We start from the raw sequence: 23,761 nt of genomic DNA on the forward strand, positions 1-23,761 counted from the left end.
CCTGATGATCAGATGGGTGCCATATTTTTCTCTCTTCTTTTTTAAAACTCTTAATGCAAATTCCTATTGTTGCTCCATCCAATCATCTAGCACTTATAAATATTTCTATTTAAAGGTAAAGGTAAAGGGACCCTTGACAGTTAAATCCAGTTGCAAAGAACTCTGGGGTTATGGCGCTCATCTCGCTTTACTGGCCGAGGGAGCCGACATTTGTCTGCAGAAAGTTTTTCCTGGTCATGTGGCCAGCATGACTAAGCCGCTTCTGGCAAAGCCAGAGCAGCACTCAGAAACACCATTTACCTTCCCGCCGGAGTGGTACCTATTTATCTGCTTGCACTGCATGCTTTCAAACTGCTAGGTTGGCAGGAGCTGGGACCGAACAATGGGAGCTCACCCCGTCGCAGGGCCTCGAACCTTCCGACAGGCAAGTCCAAGTGGCACAGTGGTTTAAACCACTGTGCCACCCGTGTCCCATCCTTAATTCAGGTAAAGCTAAATAATTTAGATCCTAACTTCCAAATTTGCATGCAAAATAAAATAAAATAAAATGCAAGTTGAGAATTTTGAGATATGTATTTTAATTTTTTTGAGTTTTCTGTTTGAAAGTTCAAGTTAAGCTTTATGTACAAGATTTGAAAGGTTAACACTAAAACATTTGGATTACTCTTCATCAAACACAGACTACTGCTCAAAAATCGTATTGGATTTTGGACTTTCAACATTGATAGCATTAAATGTCAAAATTCTTGAGAGAGTGCAAAATGTATGCATCCTTCTGTCTCAGCTTCACTTCCACCTCAAAGTGCACTGCTTCTGCATCAAGTACAGAGCAATGAAATAAATCTCTTCTTGTTCATCCCCACAATTGCATGAACCTCAGAAGGGAACAGTTTTCATAGTAGTTGGATCTTGTTCAGTTTTCTTGGTTTATCCTGCTAATTATGCAAGGTGGATAAAAACTACAAAATCTCTTTAACTCCAGAAGTAACTCTAGCATTCTTGAGTTTCAAAACAGAGAGCTTAAACAACTAATATACGGATTCTTCCCCCTAGTGCTCACTAATGTGACGGAAAGTGTCTGTTTTCCCTAGTGGCACGTAAGTACTAAAATTGCACAGCATTGCATTTTGCTCTCAGCAGGCAGCAAAGTGCAGAGTCAATGAGTTATTTTCCATCCTTTCTTTCAGGTTTCTCCTGCCATGGGCTGGGGGTGGGGGTGCAGAGAATGAGGGTCTCAAGCGATTCCTCAAACCTGGCAGATACTTAAGAACCACCCCTGAGTTTAAAAACACTCTAAAAGATACCAATATCACCAGTTGTGCAAGAAAAGTGCGCTTCATTACAACGCCAATAGAGGCTTATTTTCACACAAAATCAATACTATCTGCAGCTCTCAAACTTCATAAGATGACATTTCTTGAGAGTAACAAGAAGGGATCAAGTCCCCCCACCCCACCCGCTACTTCTGCAGTTTGTGGAAGTAAACTATCATTCTCCAGCAGAAAATAAGGGTCTCTTTCTTGGCTTTTTTTTGTGTGTGTGTTTCTTTCAGAACAGACAATTTGAGCACTCCTACCTACCACAGGAAGCATGAAACCAAGGGAGAATTGTCAGGGCCACTGGCCACAATCAATCCTGCTGTCTAACACAGCAAAATGCACAGGATGGGGGAAAAGAAAAAGATGAAAGATGCTTTGGAGGAAACTTTGGTAAGCAAACGTATCATTAGATCATGAATACAACCATTTATATCGCATAACATGTAAGCAAGACTCCACAACCACTCGCTTTCTAGTATTAGAGGAGAATCAGAGATACCTCTCCCTCTCCAAAGACAGAAACAGAAACAGAAACACACACACCATGAAATGAATAACCTCTTTTGCCTTTTCGGAAGAAATGGCCACAGACTCAGGAATAGGGTTGCCAAGCTGCCCAGACTAGTATTGTAATGTAGTGTATTTAATCTACATTTAAAGTGGGACCTGCAACTAGAGGTGAATGGAATAGCCTTTCTCTAGTCCACATCAGTTTTACATGCGCTCAGTCATATATTCATTCTAACCCATTTTTTGTGGATTAAAAAAATGCACAAAAAGTGTATTTAATTTGTACACATTTCACACACATTCCTCATTCAAAATACTCATTTTAAAAATGCTATCCCCTATAAAATGTGCATTTTTTTCTACAATGTACACATTTGGTGCCATTTTCTTTTTTTTACCGAAACTGCACCGTAAAATTTGGAGAAGTGCGTAGTCTGCACTTCTGCTGCATGTCGACCCATATACAAGTCTAGGACCAACCAATTAGGTAGGTTTCTTTTAAAACGTAGGCTAAATAAAAATTTCCTCTACCTCTACCTGTAACAAAATGTGCAGTGTGGAATACCCCTATTCAGATCTCCAGTCACTCCATTCCAGTCCACTCCCAAACAGCCTGTCGCCATTCCATGCCCACTGAGCATGCTCAGTCCCTAGGGCTTCGCCATTCCATGCCACCCTGCCCTTTTTTGTGATGTTTTTGGGTCACTTCCTGGTTCAGCATGATGTGTATATCCGGTCACGTACATACTGAACCCACCTAAATGGGCGGGTTGCCTGTATCTCTTCTTAGTGGATGGTGCCATCTTGACTACATAAGGATAGGCAGTCTAAGGACTCAGGTAGATTGGTAAAGAAAAAGTGATTTATATGTGTTGTAGATGCGACATTGTGTCACCAGATGACACTGTAGAGTCCCGTTTTTGCCTACTGGATTTCCCTGTTTAAATTTACAACACATTTAACTGAAGCACTTCTTTGATGTGTCTAGATCCAGCCTAAGAATGTACTATGTAATAAATGTCTTCCAAACACTTTGGAAGACAGTGAAGGAGAGAAGATTGCAAACAGATATAGCATTCAGAAGGCAGAAAAGAGTATTTGTCAATCAGTAATGGTTGTGGGGAGGGAGAAGGCTCAGATCAGGAAGTTGTCCTTGTGAGAATCAAGGTGGCACTTGCTATTTATTATTATTATTTATTAAATTTGTATACCGCCCTATACCCACAGATCTCAGTGCAGTTCACAACTAAGCATAGTGCCAATATTTTCATTTGTGAAATGTTGGTATGTATGCAGACTTTATCCCTGACCTACCAAGTTCCTGTCTCTGCCACCTGGCCTTGCCCAAGAGGCTAGTAGTTTGTCATCAATTGTTGGCAACCATACATAGGGGACCATTAATGAGGGGGGCTGGTAGGGTAGTCACTCCATGGGTTTCAGAACACAGAACATTATTCTTTAGTGACACCTGTTGTGGCGATCACACAGGGTCCCCGGACGTTTCACCGTCTATTGATCCCTGTGCCACCACTTTATTTCTCGCTGCCACCTCCCAGGCCCTACCTGGTAAAATACTGAGTCCAGCCAGGGTTAAACTGGAACATAATCTTCTGTTTATTTATTGCAGTTTAACAAGTGTGTGGTTTCATAAACAGTATCAATAAATTACAATCATGGGGTGCCTATCCAGACCTATAACTTCTGCTACCTGCTCTCACTCAGTAAACCACCTCTCAGATATTTACTTGTCTTCCTAGCTCCTAACTGTTTTTGACTCAGCCTATTTCGCTACACTAACTCAACTACCCACACACTCTATCCCAATTCACTCCCACTCCAACCAACCAACGAACTCTCCCTTCGCGCTTCCCAGAGCTGGTTTTATAGTCCCTCTGACTCCACCCCCTGGGTTCTGATTGGGTAACCAATTTAACTATTTCACCTCCAGCACTCTCATATGTTAACGTCACACCTGTATCTCTGCCAAGTTCATTGTGCTCAATTCAGACATCACACCCAACCATGGTTTGTGCTAATCACAATTTATAATGCAAAGATGATTGACGCTTCCAAGCATACAATAGTATCTCTTCATTTTATCTCAATACACCATTTGATACATTCCTATCTCTATGGTACAGAATCTTACAGAATCTCTTGAGGCAGAATCTTAGCTGTAACCATGGCTTGACCATACACACGGGACACCAAAGCATAGTTAGTGGAAATCATGGTTTGCAAAACCACATAAAACAATAGTTTTACTTAAAACCATAATTTCCAGCTGTTTGTCAATTTAAACATCACACCAAACAATCCTTAATCAGTTGTGTAGACCCCACTGGGAGAAGATTGGTATTGAACTTGACCTAAGTTAGAATTTTCTGCAGTAGAAGCTTTATGTTCTAAAAATGAACTATCCCCCTTCATTCCTGGGTACAAATGTAATTCCTGTGTGCACACACGCATGCATGCAAGCACACACACAAACAAAAAACAAAACAACCACACCATTAGAAGTTGCTGTCAAGAAATCACAAGCAATATTAATTGTAACAGCTGTTTTTGAACTTTGAGGATGGATATTCAGATTCTAGGAATTATACCAGTCAGCTGTGAATTTTTTGTGTGATTGGCTATACTATCTTGTTATTTAATTCACACACATGTACACGCGCACACAGAGCCATTGGGTGGGTGTGGAAATGGAACCTGAATCTAGGTGGAAACCAGCTTTTGATGTTAGCTGGATTCTAGGAATAAAAGTTGCTCACAAATGACAATCAGAAATAAAAAATAAAAGGGCTAGTAAACTGGTCCTGTGGATTAATAATCCCAATCTTCCATTAAAGATTAAATTTATGTGCATCCATGCTCCTTCACCTAAGTATAGAACCACTGTCCACTGAGAGAGTCAACTTTAGAACAAAAATCCAGAGACAGACTCCTGGGAATGTCAATGCTTTAAAAAATATTTCAGTCCCAACTTCTCCTCCTCTTTTTTCTTTTTCAAAAATCACCAATCTGATCATGCAGTTATTTTATAGCATCATTGGAACAAATACACAAACATCTGGAATCATGGGGTATATTTAATTTTAAAGGGTTCATTTGGCTGAAATGGTAAAATCATGAAAAATTGCCTGTCTACAAGCTTTGAAAAACCAGATGATGAAGCTGTTTGGCTACAGACATTTACAGTCAATTGAAATTTATTGAGGTGCACACCTGCTACAGTCTCCCTACGCACTCATATAACACCCATCAGCCTTAATGATTAATTTTTTTGTGTACTAACTGCAGCTATTGTTTCAGTAAAAGGTACAGATTGCTCACCAGAGTTTAATTCCATGTATAGAGGCATGCTGTGGTTACTTAAGACTCCCCTATATGACGGCTGTTCTTGGAAAGAAAGACTAGTTTAGCCTAAATATTCTCAAACTGAGTGTTACTGAACAACCCCACTATTAGTCAAGAGACATTTTTAGCATAAGGTTACTTGGCGTCCCCGTTTCCCGGGGACAGTCCCCAGATTTACAAATCAGACCCCATACAGAATCCACTGAAGTTGAAAAGTGTCGCTGGATTTATTGAAATTTTTTTGGTAACCTTATTTTAGCAGCCCTGCAGATGTTGTTGTACCACAGTTCCCATCAGCCCCAGCCAGCATAGGTAACAGCCAGGGATGATGGGAGTTGTAGTCCTGGAACAACTGGTCAAAGGTTCTAAAATATGTTTATTCACTAATAGCTGCTCACCCCGGTTTCAGAGCCTCCCCCAGAATTAACAATATGAACCAAGAGCAGCAGCAAAAAAATCTGAAAGGGCAAGGAACAATCCACATCCCCACTCTACACACACCAAGAAGATAACATTTATCTCACAGCAACGCTGTGGTCTAAATCACTGAGCCTAGGGCTTGCCGATCAGAAGGTTGGCGGTAAGAATCCCCGCGACAGGGTGAGCTCCCATTGCTTGGTTCCAGCTCCTGCCAACCTAGCAGTTCGAAAGCACGTCAAAGTGCAAGTAGATAAATAAGTACCGATCTGGTGGGAAGGTAAATGATGTTTCCGTGCACTGCTCTGGTTTTGCCAGAAGATGCTTAGTCATGGTGGCTATATGACCCAGAAAAACTGTCTGCGGACAAACATCGGCTCCCTTGGACAGTAAAGCAAGATGAGCACTGAAACCTCAAAGTTGTTCATGACTGAAGTGTCAGGGGTTCTTTACTTTAGCAATGGTTCACTATATAAAGTGAATGAACTATGGTCCTTCCTGGCAATCACCCAAACTTGGGGAGACTCATCTCACTTTAGGACAGACCAGTCATGGGGGAATCAGAGTTGGGTGAGTGCTGTTGAATTCATCTCCTGCTTTGGGGCTTTGCATGGTATGCCACCATGAGAAGCAGAATGATGGACTAAATGGGCCTTTGGCTTGATCCAGAAGGGCTCTTATACATGTGTGGAATAATAGCAAAATTACCATCTGAAGTGACATTCCTTCTAGCATGTTTTGCCCTGTATCCAGTGTGAGGCTTCCAAAAATGCAATTTCAACCAACAAAAGTGAAAACACCCAAAAGATTAAGGTGAGGCATTGCTGGGGAAGGCATGGCATCTCTTTTTGTTCCAATGCATCTGTTGACTTGACCAAAAGATTGATTTCCAACCTTTTCCTTCCTTGCCAATGCTGTTTATTTAGCTTTGCAACTCATGTGATGAACTCATGCTAGAGGCAGCTTTCTGCTTTAATATGCCTTCCTCATGGTCTAGGTACTTCCCCCACTCTTCTTCATCAGCAGGGCTACACAACAGTGACAGCGTCCTGAGCTTCTATGGCTGTTATGAATGTCCACGAGAAATATTTCAGAAAGGGTTTCAAGAGGCCTAAAACGTTTTCCAAAATACACCTGAAATCATTATGTTTTGCATTGTTTCACTTGGTGCCATTTAAAAACAACAACAACCAAACACAGTGTTGTTCTTCCTGGCTATTATGATCCAGGAAAAGTAGAGAGCACATGATCAATATGGCATCATGACACTATGCAGCCTTTCAGATGTGACTACATGGTGGCACCAATTTTAGGAGCACATAGGAATGAGGGAAATGCTTCTTGCTTTCATTCTGATTGTGAAAATCCTTTCATAGTCTGCCTGGAACTGTCACCAAAAAGGTACATACTTCACCAGAAGAGGAGAGGGTGGTGTTTGTTTGCTAACTGCACTCACTCATGTCACCTCAACCTGAAACTTTATCCACTACACTTCTGCAGCATGGAAGAAATCCTGCAAGTCAGTCACTAATCTAAACATGTCGTATGAATTAAGACCTAGAAGAAGGTACTATAGCAAACTGCTTTAGAACCTTGGCATTCCTGTGTCTTTCATAGATAGTAACATGTGTTCACCTCTTTCCCATGTAATAGTTAAGACACTGGAGTCATGAGCAGAGGGGAAATTCCTGTGCTGTGAAAATTCAGGGGCTATTCAAATGATACTTTCCCAGTCTCACTTCTGTGTTGAGTGAGATAAGAAGCAAAACATGTCAAGTTCCTGCACTTCCCCACAAACTTATAACAATCCTATAATAATCCACTGCAATAATGGAGAGTGGCAATACGAGAATGGGCCTCTTCTGCAGTAGCTCCCCGTTTATCGAATGCCTACCCCAGGGTGGCTCGCCTGGCACTGTCATTACATATCTTTAGGTGCCAGGCAAAAATGTTTCTCTATAACCAGGCCTTTGGCTGATTAAACAATCTATGGCCTTTTAAATGTGTTGTGGGAGGTGGGGTATTGGTTTGCTCTTGTATTTTGTGTTCTCATTTTGTATTTTTGATAATAATAACAACAATTTGCAGCTCCTGCTTTTTCCTGCTGCTGTACCTAGTCCTGCAACACGTCTGTATACCACTAAATATAACTGTAAATCTTGCCATCTCCCACTACTTTATCAAATTGCTCTTGCACCTTCATCCTAATCTTTTGTTAGCATTGCGTTCATTTTGTGGCAGTATGCACAATCTTGCACACTTAATTGTAAGTCTCAGGAAAGGTCCATTAACTTGCTTGGCAAGCGAATGCGGATCATCTCTTCCTTTTCTCAAAATGTCAAGACTCATGGCTGAAATTCAGGAAGGTAGATGACTTCACCAATTGAAAGCATTTTCCCACTTCAAATCTATTAACTGGTTTTCTTTCCCGAGTGCCTAAAGAAACATTTCATCCAAGCTCTCAGCAAAGCCTCTGAGAGAGTTTATGTACAATTCTGAGCTCGTTCACCCATCCCTCATTCCACATGACTTCCTGCTCCCATCATTATTATACACAAGACAGTGGTACATTTCTGTGCCAAAGTTTTAACAGCCTACAGTATCCTGATAGAAATCCAACATTCCTTTGAAGCACAGACGAGAAATTGTTGAGCTTAGAAAGTGACAGCAACATGAATTCAGTGACCCAGATAAATGTATGTTTTGAACCATATTAAGTCAAGGGTCAGAATCAAAACTAACAGCAATGTATTAAACATTCAGTAACATCTGTGTGGTTCCTAAAAAAATGCAGGCACAGAAAACGACTCACACCATTGTTGTACAAGTAAAGGAAGCTCAGTTAAAGCTGGGTTCAAGCTAACAATTCATCCTGAGCATAGCATACTTACTACAAGATATGCAATATACGGCCAGGTGACTCAGCAGGAAAAGAGGAGAGAGGGAGGTGTGAATTGACTGGATTTCATAAGTCACCCAGTTTTTAACTAGCCCTTTTTTGCCTCTAGGTAAAATTCTTGTTTTCAGATAACATATTTTTCGCTCTATTGGACGGACTGGACCATAGGAGGGGGAGAACAGGAAATTTTTTTTTCCTTCTTGTTCTTCCCCTCTAAAACAAGGTGCGTTCTGTGCGTTCAAGGTGCGTTCACCCGAAGTGAACGCTGGGCTCCGGAGGCTTTGGGTTCCTTTCAACCTGCTCTTTGGCTTTAGGCCTAGCCCCGCAGCCTGCATTCGCTCTATAGGACGCACACACATTTCCCCTTAATTTTTGGAGGGGGAAAAAGTACGTCCTATAGAGCGAAAAATACAGTACTTACATGCTTTGCTAAGGAAGTAATTCATGGAGGCTCATGTGACTGTCAAGCTGAAAGTCTGCATTAGGTTTATCACTGGCTTATACTGTATTTTGTCATGCTGTTTTCAGTGGTTGTTGCAAATGGTTAAACCCTTGTTGTTTTATCAATAAATTATGTTTGGTTTCTTAGGTACGATTGCTGAAGGGGCAAACTTTTGCCATTTCAGACTACAGGTGGGGGCTCACATTATGGGGTGTGTGTGTGTGCAAATCCATGCCCATAGAAAACTACCACCTCAGAGAGAAGGCTAAGCGAGAACACGTCTCCCTGAAACCTACCATTTTTATGCAGAGAGTATTCTATAAATGGAAGAACACTCAGTCATGTGAGCAGCCTGAAGTGCTACAGCCCAGGCACAGGTTTAACAACCTCTACGAGAACTAGGCCATGGTGCAAGCAGACAAGCATCCACGGTGCAAGCAGACAAGCATCCACTCACTGCTTCAGACTGATATTGTATATAAGTTAGTGGGTTGGTATTGCTTTTGCCATAAATTAAGCTGTGAAGCATGGAAGCAGACACGGAGGAACCCCTTTTTATTCCCACCACTCTGGGCATTATAAAGCTTCAGAACAAAAAGTGGTCCACAGCCAATATAGAGACTTCTAAACAAAGGGATAAAATAGTTGTAGCAATGGAAGAAAAAATATTATTTTAGCAGGGGAATTCTGAAATACAAGCTGACAGAAATGACAGGAGGGGTTGCATGCATGCACTGATGCTCTGTGAGAGCAAGGAACATGACACTGGGTGCAAATTTCAGGTTCCAAAGGATCTCGGCTTTCATTAAAAAAGAACAACACACAAAGATTGTCTTACACTTCGAAAGATGAAATACAGTAGGCAAGGCCTGTCGAAATCTCAAGACTGGATTAGGACATACACTGGATTAGAATGCACATTTTTACATGCGGCTGAAACGGTTAGAATTCGCATTCACTGCCCTGGTAACAAATGACGCAGAAAGCAGTTCAAATCACTTCTATGACACTCCTTAACATATACAAAGTGTCCCAAGGGTTGGGGATGAGACTTCTACTTCACTCCTACCCTACTATGAATGTGAGGAACTGTAGAATAATTGTGCAAAATTAAAATGCTTAGCAAATTTTATTGAGGGGGTGGAGATTCTGATGTTGGAAACCCTTCAGAAAATGAGGTTGAGGACTCAGAAGCAGGAAGGCATGCAGGGGCAGGCAGGGCTAATTATTGGGTTGTAGCTTCAGACACTACATAGGACTCAGTCTCAGTTTGTTGTTGAAGAACAACCTGAGCTATTTGGCAAAAGAAGGGTTAAAGTGATAAGATCTGATTGCAAGACAGGAGAAACAGACCATAGAAAAGGAAATAGTTAGAACAAGTTCTACTGGCCAGAGTAGCAGCACAACGTGACATCTACACCTGGAGACATTGTGCAGTTTTCCACAGAGCTTTTTAAAGTCAAGATTATCTAAGCTCTTTTAAAAAAGTAGGAGATGATAAGAGAAAACACAGGAGGAGATGGGCATGTTTTGATCATGACATTATGTAGATGCCCCATAAAAAGTGAGTGAACAAATAACTCCCTTTCTATTCCACAGCGAATACCCAATGGGAAACTTCCTTGATGACTTCATGTCAATTTGTCTGCCATTTTGCAAGGTATTATTTTAGTGCACACAAAAAATGTAAATAAAGTGGTACCTCAGGTTATGGACGCTTCAGGTTACAGACTCTGCTAACCCAGAAATAGTACCTCGGGTTAAGAACTTTGCTTCAGGGTGAGAACAGAAATTGCACGGTGGCGCAGCAGCAGCAGCAGCAGCAGCGGGAGGCCCCATTAGCTAAAGTGGTACCTCAGGTTAAGAACAGTTTCAGGTTAAGAATGGACCTCCAGAACGAATTAAGTTCTTAACCCGAGGTACCATTATATACAACAGTAATGTGCAGGAAGAAATAGTCTGGTAAGACTGCTGGTTGAATGGATAAAGAAAATGCAAAGTTTAAAACCTATGACAAGCAAGCCATTCTAAGTACAGTGGTACCTCAGTTTAAGAACAGTCCTGTTTACAAACGATTCAGTTTACGAACTTCGCAAAACCAGAAGTAGTGTCCCGGTTTGCGAACTTTACCTCAGTCTAAGAATGGAACCCGAACGGTGGAAGGGCACTGGCAGTGGGAGGCCTCATTAGGGAAAGCATGCCTCGGTTTAAGAACAGTTTTGGTTTAAGAACTGACTTCCGGAACAGATTAAGTTTGTAAACCGAGGTACCACTGTATATGTTTTACATTGGCCAAGGTGGAGCCAAGAATTTAACACAAACACATTCTGACTCACACTGATAGCTTCTGAACTTGGAGAAGAAGTAGGAAAGAAGTAAAGCTTGGAAGGAAGTGATCTCCTTTACTAACAAGTAGTTACCGAACAGAGAAGGAATCCTTGAGGAATAAGAACAGGCTACTCTTCCTGTCAATCAACCCTCACATGTTCAGGTTATTGCAAGCACTATTGCTTTACTCCCAACAAAAAATGGTTTGCTTGCTTGTGAGGATGGGGGTAAGCTCTCTGAAGTGTTGCAAATAAACTATGGAAACCAACAAAACGAAAAACCTTGATATTCATAACCACTTCTGCCTGAAATGGAACTCCAATATATTTTAACCACTTACATTTCCCCCCTTATTCATCTCATTGCACCATATTAAATGCGTTAAAGCAAGCACTTCCTATTTATAGTCCATGATTAAACATATTTTATGATTCCTCAGGTTAACTAAATGATAAAAAAACTACCCACAGGGTTTTTTTTTTTAGATGGTTCACATTAAGAAGCTTCACACAGATATACAGAAAAATCAATTGCTAAGCATAAAGTGCAGCTCACATTAAGGAAACTACAAACTCTGACTAATTATGATAAGTTGCTATGTAAATTACTCTGTGACATTCCCAGCAATCAATTTCAAGTTTAAATAGATGAAGCCTCCGGCTGTAAACTGGGATAGGAACCTAACAACTGTATCAACCACCATCACCACAGTAAAGATTTGCAGTGATAGCATGAGCCAAATAATTACCTTTGGGAAGCAAAAACTTCTTTCTTTTTTATGCCAACATTTTTTTAAAAAGGAATTCAGTTTTGCAGTGTGGAAGAGGTACACTGTACCCAATGCACATCCTTTGAGCCTAGTCCATCCATACACCCCCATTTTAGCAGTGATGGGGACTTCTGCCACCCCGCCCCCCTGCGCTAACAAAAGTTTCTTTGAAACAAGATGGGTATCCCATTAGTCACCTTTCCCATACAAGTTCCTGCAAATATGGCACATCATCATTCCACTTGTGGCTTCATTTGGAAAGCTTGGAACTCCTGCTACGTGTTGAGGATGGGGGACTGCTTTTAAACTTCAAAGGTTTCTAAAACTTTAATTCACACCTGTGACAGAAAAGTCCTACAAAACCATGTTCTGTTCTGCACAATGAACCAGGAGGCATGGATCAACTCAGTTTGCTGCATACCGCAGAGCAAAGACATCCCCCCAGCATCTCTTGACCCTGTTCATGTATAGGGGAAGTTACAGTTGTGTCATTTATTTACACTAAATCTCATTTGCCTTTTTATTGCTCATTTCCCCAGTTCAGAGAGATCCTTTTGTGTTGTTGTGTGCTTTTATCACCTGCAAATGTGGACTCTTTTCTTACTCCTCAATTAGGAACGGATCCAACTGGGAACAGGTTAGATGGCATTTATTTTTTGTCATCCGCTTCTTACTGCCCTGCATTGTGAATAGTAATTGTCCTTCTAACCGCTGCCTGTTCTTTAACCAGTTTATCAGGGCACACACCCTTTATCTCATAACAGCTAAGTGAGGGGCTTTATCAAAAGCTTTTTGAAAGTCCACCCAAGTACATAGTATCTAGTGGAAGAGTATCTACATGTTTTTGACAGACAACTCTAGGACTAGTGACGCACGACAAAATTCATGAAGACTAAATATTGCTGAAGACTTTCAATTGTTTGCAGCAGTAAGAAACAGGAAAAAGCAAACAAAGGAGAAACAATTCATCCTTTTAAGTCAATGTCTATTTTAACTAAGATTCCATACAGTTTACTTTGCTTGATCAAGAAACACTAATCATTCTTGATCAAGAAGCACTTTATTTTCTTTCTCCTGCAGGGTATCCCTGCGATAAAGCAATAGGTACCATAGTTGAAGATGAGGTATAGGAGGCTAATGTACATGGAACCTTTACAAGTTTTAACAAGGTCGCTGGTTACTTCAGCAATTAACCTTCTGCCTGTACATTTAAAGAAAAATGGCATTTCACTATTTCTTCTTACAGCAGAATTACTGTAACAGAATTGCTGATAAATATCAGAGCTTGCACAATGAAATTTCTCCATGTTCAAATGCAACAAATTCTTCCCATTCTTTTGTGCACAACATATGCACTTAAACCCCTGCAAAAAGCTGAAACTTGTTAGGGGAAAAAATGTACATTTCAAAAGATTCACCAGTTTGGATTTAGCTCACTGTTTCTAATGCCATGAGATAATAGGGGAAGGGAGCATCATGGTAGAGGACATACCTACCAGGCCGAGATGACTATAAAGGTAAAGGTAAAGGTACCCCTGCCCGTACGGGCCAGTCTTGACAGACTCTAGGGTTGTGCGCCCATCTCACTCAAGAGGCCGGGGGCCAGCGCTGTCCGAAGACACTTCCGGGTCACGTGGCCAGCATGACATCGCTGCTCTGGCGAGCCAGAGTCGCACACGGAAACGCCGTTTACCTTCCCGCTAGTAAGCGGTCCCTATTTATCTACTTGCACCCAGAGGTGCTTTCGAACTGCTAGGTTGGCAGGCGCTGGAACCGAACAACGGGAGCGCACCCCGCCGCGGGGATTCGAACCGCCGGCCTTTCGATCGGCAAGCCCTAGGCGCTGAGGCTTTTACCCACAGCGCCACCCGCGTCCCGAGATGACTATAGGTAAAAGCTAAAGGTAAAGGACGCCTGGATGGTTAAGTCCAGTCAAAGGTGACTCTGGGGGTACAGTGCTCATCTCTCTCCAGGCTGAGTGAGCCGGTGTTTGTCCAGCTGTTCTAGGTCATGTGGCCAGCATGACTAAATCGCTTCTGGCGCAACAGAACACCGTGACAAGTGCCAGAATGCATGGAAATGCCATTTATCTTCCTTGCCGCAGTGGTACCTATTTATTTACTTGCACTGGTGTGCTTTCGAACTGCTAGGTTGGCAGGAGCTGGGACAGAGCATCAGGAGCTCACCCCATTGCATGGATTTGAACCGCCAACCTTCTGATCAGCAAGCCCAAGAGGCTCAGTGGTTTAGACCACAGCACCACCCGTGTCCCCAAGATCACTATGCAGTAGTCTGAGTTTATTGTCAAAAAGAAAGCAATAGGCATCTTTAAATGGTCAGAAACATTAGTTCTTTTCAGCATTTATACATAGAATATGCTGAAGGGAAGCGGGGATACATGGCTAGTCAATTCCCAGTGTCAGCAAGCCCTTCTGGCATGCCCCCAACACCTGTATGTTTGAAAAGGCTTCCAAATGCTCCCACTTTTGTACATGAACAATTGAGGTTCCCAGTGGAGAGGAATACCTTACAAGCACTGCACACAGCATAGCTATGACTGCCTGCCTACCTGCCTCCAGCAGCATCTGAAATTTAGTCCTGAGGCATGCAGTTCTTGAGAGTTCTCCCTGTCACCACCTTCACTCTGGTAAATTAACTTAGGCAAAGGAGGGAGGAGTAGCAGAAAGACAGCCTCTTGGTGTTATCATGCTCCTAGTGATATCACTGAAATCCATTTGCAGTAGGGAGTTTAATAGAAATAAATTTGGAATGAGGACCTGATGTATAATAATTAGGTGAAAATAATTAGTTTTAATCAGTTCCATTCAGAAATGGGTTGGGGACAGTTCACCAAATTGCTTCCAAAGCTCCCCTTTTTAAAAAATGGGATTTCATTTGGCATGGGGAGAGGTCCTGTGTTCAGGAACCAAACATTTAAACTGCTTGGGCACATAGTTGCTGGTTCTTTGGATCTAGGACAAAGACTGCAAACTAAGTTGAGTAGGAAAAGCATAGCTTCTGTCATATTTTTTCCTTTGTTCTAAACGAAGGAAAAAATGAAGTGGAAATTGTGAAAATGTAGCCAAACACAGATGAGTTGGTTCTGTTTTTCCTCTTTTTGAGCCCCAAGCAGAGTTAATTTACAGCTGCCTTAAGTTGCTCACAAGAGATTCAGTCTTGTAAACAAGCCCCTCTGGAGATGAACAAAGGCAGTGGTCATTCTCTCCCTTAGCTCCAGGCTGCAAAGAATTCCCGAAAAGCTGCCAATATTTACATATGCAATAGCTGATTCAATCTTTTATGTGAGACTGAGACCATTCAGGGAATAGAAAAACCTTAGGAGTGAGATTCCAAAATGGCATGTTTATGTGTTTCATTCTTTTCTTGGTACACTCTTGACTCCAATTAGGTTTTGTGAGCTCAGAGAACTTCTTTGCATTCTAAAGAAAAAGTTGATGGCTCACATACAGTCTTCCAGCAAGATGTTCCAAACTCAATTCACAACACCTGGATTTCTGGAAAACATCCCTTAATTACTATTTCCTTGAGGATATATACACGTTAACTGTCAAAATGAGCCAATGGTATCTTGCTAAGAGCCAGTTTTACCTGACCCTTGGATAATTTTCCCTCTCCTTATTCACACAGGGTGAAATCTGGCCAAACTTAAATATTTTTAACTTCATCTCAGACCTGCTTAGCAACTTCCCACTGAAATCTCCGGGACTTGAAACTTTGACTGAATTGCCTCCTTCTCCCTGCCCACATGGCTATGCAATTCAGCTTGAAATACAGAGAAGAATACTCACTGGTTTGAACATTTATAAAAAAAAGTATCTTTAACTCTTCATAGGAGGGTTCTAACAGGGGTTACAAAATGAGAACATTCTGATTTTGTATTAGCTCCATTTATATGCTGTATAAATAAAAATAGTGCACTGCATAGCCACGCCTCACAACACGTCCCTATTTGGTAAGGCTACCTTGTCGATACACGACTCAAATTCTCCCTTCGAGGAATCTATTGTATTATGCTTTCTGCAGAAGTGTGCTACTCTTCTGTTTATTTTATCCCAACGGCAACAATGCACTCCCCCCTGTTGTTCTTTGTTTCTTTATTGTTTGCCTTGTTTGTATATTTTTTTAAAAAATCTAGCAAAATGAATCATCCCAAGCTATAAACCGTTTAAAAACTACCAACTCTCGGGGTAGATTTACAAGTAGATTTATTTTTTAAAACTACTTGTATCTATCATCCATCTTTCCCGAAGCTAAACTAATGCACAACTAAGTAGTTACTTATCTATTAATAGTATCTCCCTCAAAAGGCCTTCAAAATCTTTATGCGCTTCCTCAAATGGTGTAAACTCTCCTCAGAGCCTCAGCTTTCCTTACTAATGTGTGCTCAGTTTTCAGTAATTGATAAAACAGCAGTCTGAAATTCATCTAATCAAGTTAAGGATGTTTGTCTTATCAAAATAAAGAGCTACATGTAGCATAGCGTCTAAGACAATGAAGCTCACAATTTCAATCTGCCATTAACTCACCAAGAGGCCTAAGGCAAGGATGAATACAGATGACCAACTTACCAAGTGGTAAATGTCGGTATGTTTGCCCATATCATAGTAGCTAAAGTGCAATGAAATAGACAGCCATGGCTGGCTCTGTAGTATTCCGCAGTTGCTGTAGTTCTACCCCTATTCACTGACTTACTCTGTTGCTATGGAGTTTCTTGAATCAGTTGCCAGGAGCAACTTGACATCATTGGCTCCATGTTCTCTTCTGCAGCCCTTACAGATGCATTAGCACCCTACTCAGGTTGCAACAATTTATAGCAGTCAAACTATATATGGACGGCCACAGGTTCCCTATTGCTATCACAAAGCATGACTATAGTTCTTTGTCTGGTATATTTAGTCACTTACTTTACAGGACTACCACGAGAAAGGAGACAAGATTGGAAACCTGCATAATGAACAACCAAGGCTACAATCCAAAACCACAACCCACCATGCTGGAGTGAAGGGCGGGGGTAAATGGGACAAAAGTCTCCCTTCATGCAGCCCTACGCCACTCTAGTGGCCTCACTCCTGTGGTGGAAATCTTCCCTTTCTACCTGCCAAAAGAGCATCCCATGGAAATCAGCAAGACAGGACATTTTACAGAGTGACTAAGTCAGTACTGGAGCCATTGGATTTCCAGCTGACCTCACTGTCAACACTTGATGATATCAGGCCTGACCTAGGCTGGCATAACATGAAACAAAGTTTTGCCTGCCCCCCACCCTTCTGCCCCGACCATTCAAAATACTTCCTTTACTGCAACTGTTCATCTCTTTCCTTTTTATATGAATACAGCATTTTTAGTTTTCAATGACCTGTGAGATAGATAGATAGATAGATAGATAGATAAGATTCCTACCCTTTCATGGTAAACAGAATGGTAAGAAGAAGCAAATGCCAAGTAAATGTGTACTAAAGTAATAGTAAATCACAACCTGAACTGTTAATTGGAAAATAAACATATTTTAGTATTTTTATCATTTACAGATTTAAAAAAAAATTAAGGGGAGAATACAGTTGTCAATTTAGCAATATGTAACATAATTGTTGTTGAAACTGAAGCAAATGTTATTTAATAGATTATCTCCCAGTAGAGTACCTGTAAGGCTTGTTGAAATCTGTTAAAAACTAATTTTGCCAAATACATTGCTCTTCTCAATATCTCAAAAGTTTGGTGCATTGTCTCCAGGGTGCCTACAGAGAGGTAGTAAAGTCTAATGGCTTTACAGTGAAGTTTCCCCCCTCACAGTCGTGAATGACAATAGTTCCTTTGTGTGTGTGTGTGTCCATGTGTGTATTGTGGTTCTTTTCTTTCTTACCTCTGTGGTTGGTGAGGTCCCTTGATCCAGTTGGCAGAGGTGTATAGCTCATCTGAGGAGAAATGGAGGCAGCATCAGTTGTTGCCTGGGGGGAAGAAAGATAAATATAATTGATGCCAGTATGTATATTTCATTAAGAGGATACACTCACACATGTACACACAATGCAAAGTACAATATTAGAGATAAAATTAATTTTGCCATGTACCGAGAACTTTGATTGGATTTGGGAAAACGTAACTTTCAAGTGACTGACATGGTGAGCCAACTCTTGTTCACTTTTTAGGTTTTAATTGTTTTCATGTCTTGACTGTACCACTTCAGGCTGCAGGCAGGGGTTGATGTGATGGTATGCTCCCACCCCCCACCCCACCCAAGCAGAAGCAAGCTGTTAAACCATGCTTTGAAACTTGCCCCAGGAGTACTGAAGTCTTTATATCACCCACCATCCCACCTGAACACTAAAATGGCACTCTGGCAATCTGCAAGTCAGCTCCAGGAAATGGGGTCTGAAGCAGGCTTGATTTGAAGAGCATTACGGTATGCTGCCCAGAGGGTATCAGCACAACCAGCTTCCACATACCTTCACAAGCTACCTATGGAGAGAGCTCCACCTCTACCAGCTGCAGCTTTGACCACTGGATGTGGCCATCCTGCCTTGTAAGCAAGATTAACTACTCTCAAAATCCAAACTACATGGAATATATTAAGTAAAATAAACTATAAGAGGCGAGTATTAGTTTTTAAACAATAAATCTCAAACTCTGTTATGGAACATACTTAACTGTCCCATAACAACTGGAATATCAAATAAACCTATAAACCTTGTAATAACAGGTCTAAATTAATTCTGAAACAACCAAGCACACATTTAATTATTTCCTACTGGAGGGTGAGGAATTTTAGGCCTTACTATATTTACGACTAGGCATTCTAGGAAGCAGTAGCTTTGCTATTGCTAAATGTTACTTTTTCAAAAGCAAGAGACAGGTCTTATTTGTAAATCTGTATTATTCTAACATATATTACTTTAAAACATGTTTTAATATTAGGCCAACTTTTGTAGCATATTAGGCCAACTGCTGTAGCAGTACATTCTGACAGGAGTTAGAAGTTGAGTTCAGAGCAACTAAACCCAGGTAACTACTCACAGAAAGATAATTACAGCTACTGATCATTAAACCCATCTCAACTTAAAGTGTGAAAGCATGCATTTTGATCTAAAGAAGACACACTTTTTTGTTTTCGTTCTGTAGGTGAAAGACTAAACCTACACAGGAAGAACTGCACATGCTAACTGGCACAACCAACATGGCTCTTTCCCTGTTTTTAATGCTGAAATTTAAATTGTTGTGAATCTGCCCTGAGACCTACTGGTGAAAGACAGGTAATTGTTGTTGTTGACCATTGTATGGCACCAGTCCAAAAGCTGGCAATTACTCAAAGCAGGCAGGGGTGTAGGAAGTGGTCCATTTTGTCTCCTCCACTCGGTGACATGTGCACATCATCGGGAGCGGGCCGAGCACTTAGCCCAGGACCATGTGGCTTCAATGCGGCTCCTCCTCTCTTGTGCTCAGGAGGAAAGCTGTGCTGTGCTCAGCCTCCTCAAGATTCAGGTCTCTGCCTGTCCCAAAATACATGGGGCTGGGGCTGGAGACACCTCAGCCCTATAGAGTTGGCACCCAGGTCTTTTGCTAAATCTGGATTAACTTTATGAATGTCACTCAACCAAAGCAAATGGACCATACTACATTTTCCACTAATGCTGGCTACTTCCTGCCCTCCAATATTTCACAGATGAAAACAAAGATATCTTTCTGCAGTTGCAGTACCCCTCTCCCCGTTCAAACATGAAAGATCACTCTTACACCTAGGCCTTCACTACATCTAATTTTACACATAGCTGAAGACTTATCTCTGCCTGATGTCTGCTATACAGTATTCATTTACTCTGAAACTATTTCAGTGTGCCCTAACTTCTGAAGCAGGTGTGTTAGTGACCCAACAAAACCAGACTGGTTTTCTTTATTTGTAGTTGTACACATTTTGAAACCATTTATCCTATGATTGGGCTCTCTAGGGGGGGGGGTTGTTTGCTTGCTTGCTTAATTTATTACATTTATATACCACCCTATACTTGCAGGGCTCAGGATGGTTTACAAAATAAAATCAAAATATAAAACCAAAAAGTCCATAATAAAAATAAAAACAACAACCCAATAACCTCCCCCCCCCCAAATCCACATTTTAAAAGATCATAGGATGTCATTCAAATCAGCCAAAGGCCTTGTTAAAAAGGAATGTTTTTGCCTGGTGCCTAATGTTTGAATTCACTATTCACCTGATTGAGCTTATTCTAGTATAGCAGCGAGTCAAGGACATTGAGCAGCATTTACTACCTGGATAGCCCTGTGGGGAAGAAGGAAGGCATGTTGGAAAAACATCCTGGGGTGCCCCTGCAGCCCCCAAACTCCAAGCGTCCTCCGGTATGCCCAGCTCTGGAAAAGGCATTCCCCTTCTTCTCTACTGCGCTTCAGCGACATATACCAACTAGTATATGCACACTAATCTTCTAGCGTAACACAGCAAGAAGAATGAGACATCGCAGAGCTAATCTACATATTTATTTACACACTACATACAGACAAAGGAATCAATGCATCCTTTCTCTCCCGCTCCGAGAGAACAGACAGGATGCAAGCAAAAGCAAAAGTAAAAGTACAGTATAACAGTACACATAGCGGAAGAGACAAGACTGTCTTCCGTTCCCACACTCTTCCCAGACAGGCATGTGAATTACACCAGTCACATCTGCAGCATGAAATACTAACAGGGTGCACACAAGTGTGCACACAGGAATATTTTCTAAAGGAATCTTCAATATCTTCCCAAAGTATTAAGTATAAGAAGCATTTAGTAGTATGGACTGGCCCTAGCAAAAAGGGAGCAACAGTTGAAACATGTGCTTATCTTCACCTTTAGCAACCAAGGTGAATATAAGACATTCAGCCCATTCCGGCTTTGGACAGCTCCAGCAGACAAGTCTGATGTTTTCAGTGACTCTGAAATGGTATGCAAAGCACAGGTGCATACACTACACTATATTTTGACTTTGTCTGCAAATCTAGGTAGTATGTTTAAGCTTTTGTCACTTATTTAAAGAATGACCTACAAACCCCCACCCCACCCCCCAGTTTCTCCAATGGATAAAAAAAGATGATGCGGCTCCATTTTAGACCTTTCAGATATTTTCTGTCTGCACAAGGGCTCTTAGTTGAAACCCTGATAATAGCAAAGATTTCTCTTCGGTACTTTTAATCTCAATTTAGGCTGTTGACAGTTTGATGATAGCTTTTCTTAAAATTACTGGAAGGAAACTCTGCCTTTTCAGCAAATACCACTGACAGATCAAAATTCAAGAACTTCCAAAAAGGATACTGGTGTGAAGGGACAATTTAGCTTTATTTTCCATGTTAAGAAAAGGAAGAACAGAAGGGTTTCAGATAGGTCTTTTCGTGCTCTTCTGTGCATAATTCCCTGTCAAGGGTACAAGAGTCTCATTACCTCCACACTAAGTGTTCTGTTACAAATGCTAGTTAATTCTGCATCAGGACTATTTTGCACAAGTGGTGACTGGCTGAAAAATTCCAATAATGCGAATAAAGTCTGTGTAAAAGGAAAAAAAGGAAAAAAGAGCGTCAATCGTTTCTCATTTTTAACTACTGAATGACACCATGCCCTTACCAATTTTCCAAAAGTGAATTGTAAAGAATTATGATTCTTTAATATTTGCCACAATATTTTGATACTGAAAGGATTGATGTGCGACAGCTCATGTCTACAGATAGTTCTGACAGTCATATCTGAAGTTTCAGTTACATTGCAAAAAATGACCTTGAATGGATCTTGCTGACAGATACAAAAAAGAAAGAGAAACAAAAATGAAGATATTTCTCCTGCCTAAGAGAAAACTGGCAAATTGTTTCCAGTGTGAATGTGTTAGCTACTGTCCCTGCCAACCACCATTCCATATTTATTCCAGACAAACTGAATTAATTTACCAAATGTACTTAAGACACCCAGAAAACATACTATTGATTAGCTTCATATCGTTTGCTGCTATTCTCGTGCCACCTCCAGTAAGTAATGGAAAGGAGGGATCAATTGAACAGTCTGATCCATGTCCTGAAGCAGGGGTGGGGAACATTTTCCAGCCTGAGAGCCACATTAATTCATGAGTAGCCTTCTAGGAGCCACATACTGTGGTGGGAGGGCCAGATACAAACATGGATGGAAAAACACCTCTCCATCCTTCTTTCAGGCAAGCAAGAGCACTACATTACAGCCAGATGAAAACACTTAAGTGTGGTCTCTGGGAATGGATGTGACATAGAAAGTCTCAGGGGCAAAACAGAGAAGTCTGGAAGACAGCACTTGCCCTCTCATCCTTAGGTTCCCCACCTCTGAGCTAGTGCAGCAGTGGGGAAGCTCTGTCTCCTAGGTCTGATTAGTCCTGCCAAGCCTTGGAGGTTGGTCAACTTGCAAAGGAGGAACCAGGACTGCACCAGGAAACTGGGCATCAAGGGACCCACCCTAAACATAGTGCATAGATGTGTGAGTGTTCATGATCCAAGATCTTGGTGCAGCTTTTTGTCCATACAACGGGCAATGGAGAGGGCCCCTTTCTCAGCTTGAAGATCACATCAAGATCACAACTTCCAAGCTGTAGTACAGGGTGATGATAGAACTGGCTTGTCATGCTCTGGCATGACAAAAAGCTTAGAAGAACCAAGTGATCTGAAATTGACCAATTTGACCACCCCTAAAAGAAACTGAAGTTCACTATGCCTAGGCAAGGAGGGGGAAAAACTGCCATGGAAGCCTTAGAAGAAACATCAGTCAGAAAGTTAGACAGGAAGTTGTATTGTCTCTTTTTAAAGAATACTTAATAGCAATAAGAAACTCCTGGCTCCACCCAGATACAACTAAGTCTTATGCCACCTTGTGCCACTTGTCACATAATCACTGTCTGCAACATTCAAGGTGCATGCATACAGGCATAGGAACAAAACAGGGGGTCAGGGTTTGGCCCTGCCCAGACCCAGAATTTGAGGTCCACCAACAGATATCCATGCTATCAGTGACCATGAAGAGCCACTGAACCTATGCATCCTGCCTGGATTCCTGGTTGGCTCTCAGACCCCCACCCATCTCTCCAACAGCTGGAGGAGGAGAGACAAGAAGCCAGACAGGAGTTTTAGGGAGCCTGAGTCTACTTGTGGCAGATAAAGTAAAAAGTAAAGGTGATTATTTTTCAGTTCTTCTTCCTCACTCTGACTGGCAGCCAGGAGAGGGTGAATTATCCAGCTTATCCATTTTAATTATTTGTTAGATATGTAAATCTAACACCCTTTATCATAAGATATCAGGGTGGTTCACAGAATCAAAAAAAGCTCCCAGTCTGAGCTGCTTCTTGGTGAATCTATAGCTCCAAGCTACAGCCATCCTGAACTGGGAAACACCACCCTGGCGTGGTGTTTTGTGGAACACCCCTAAAAAACCTTCCACTACTGAAATTATTTCCCATTTCATAAGGTAACGCATGTAATGTTGAGGCCTTTAGACATCCAGCGTGCCTAAGTGCATAGACACTTAAGCAGCCTTTAGAGTTCTGCAGGAGAAAATATGCAAAGCAGGGCTGGAATTAACTGTTAAGGCAGATATGCAAACACTGCTGCAAGAAGCTGCTACCTTACCTTCTCTACCCATAATGTTTAATAAGGCAAAGTTTTACAAGTTGTGCCATCCCACTGAAACTCAACATTCTTGCTTTACC

The 23,761-nt window shown here is 41.4% G+C and overlaps 1 protein-coding gene across 1 annotated transcript in view; it reads right to left on the reverse strand.

The window, feature by feature from the left end:
• The window catches only part of LRMDA (leucine rich melanocyte differentiation associated), a 740,402-nt gene that overhangs the window by 104,330 nt on the left and 612,311 nt on the right, over window positions 1-23,761 (reverse strand). Inside the window, exon 6 of the mRNA XM_083440596.1 lies at window positions 17,926-18,010. Within this exon, the coding sequence (XP_083296722.1) occupies window positions 17,926-18,010 (85 nt within the window). The remainder of the gene's footprint in view (window positions 1-17,925; window positions 18,011-23,761) is intronic.

Source organism: Podarcis tiliguerta, assembly GCF_965153285.1.
Source record: "Podarcis tiliguerta genome assembly, chromosome: 5".
NCBI classification, from domain to species: Eukaryota; Metazoa; Chordata; class Lepidosauria; order Squamata; family Lacertidae; genus Podarcis; species Podarcis tiliguerta.